The sequence below is a fragment of the Bison bison genome, unplaced genomic scaffold (genome assembly GCF_000754665.1).
Source record: "Bison bison bison isolate TAMUID 2011002044 unplaced genomic scaffold, Bison_UMD1.0 scf7180017864185, whole genome shotgun sequence".
Classification (NCBI taxonomy): domain Eukaryota; kingdom Metazoa; phylum Chordata; class Mammalia; order Artiodactyla; family Bovidae; genus Bison; species Bison bison.
Genome location: NW_011494757.1, coordinates 948,856 through 949,663, shown reverse-complemented (window position 1 = coordinate 949,663; position 808 = coordinate 948,856). Strand labels below are relative to the sequence as shown.

Below are 808 nucleotides of genomic sequence, written 5' to 3'. Positions count from 1 at the left end.
GGCAGCGAGGGGCGAGAGGAGGGGGGCGTGCGCGCGGCTGGCAGCGAGGGGCGAGAGGAGGGGGGCGTGCGCGCGGCTGGCAGCGAGGGGCAAGAGGAGGGCGGCGTGAGCGAGGCTGGCAGCGAGGGGCGTGTGGAGGGGGGCGTGAGCGCGGCCCAGCTAGGGGCAAGAGGAGGACGGCGTGAGCGTGAGGAGGAGGGTGTGAGCGCGGCTGGCAGCAAGGGGCGTGTGGAGGGGGGCGTGAGCGCGGCTGGCAGCGAGGGGCAGGAGGAGTGGGGAGGAGGGCATGCGTGCGGCCCAGGGAGGGGAGCGAGGAGGAGGGGAGCATGCGCGCGGCCGTCCCGGGTCTCCGCGCTGGGCAGGGAGGGGCCGGGGGCTCTCGTCGGCCTCGCTCGGGCCTTGGTGGCCATGGAGCAGGGCTAACCTGCCTGTCCCTGAAAACGTAGGTATTTTTCACCTTTCCGAAACCAATCACGTCACAGTGAACATTGGAATGTAGTCTTGTATGTGTATGATCTTCAAGATTAATTCCCACGAGTATTTTTTAAACTTTTGATGGTGTAAGACCGTTGTTTCTTGTTCCTTTCACGAGAATTCCCACCTTGGCCCACGAGAGTCCACATCTTACAGAGAACCGGGTTCTTAATATATCCCATTTTCTCTGCTGAGCTGTAGGCCAAAAATTTTAATTTCATTTGTTTGAATCCTAGTGAGAAAGGCCATGGTTTCTCATGCTCATCATTTGTGTGTATCTTTCTGATTACCTCTTTATAAAAACTTTATTTGGGACATTGAGTGTACTGTGTAT

General features: G+C 58.4%; 1 protein-coding gene across 1 annotated transcript in view; it reads left to right on the top strand.

Moving 5' to 3' along the window:
* Positions 1–423, top strand: part of NCAPD3 (non-SMC condensin II complex, subunit D3) — a 59,122-nt gene extending 58,699 nt beyond the window's left edge. Inside the window, exon 31 of the mRNA XM_010843747.1 lies at positions 6–423. Within this exon, the coding sequence (XP_010842049.1) occupies positions 6–423 (418 nt within the window). The remainder of the gene's footprint in view (positions 1–5) is intronic.
* Positions 424–808: the final 385 nt, after the last annotated feature.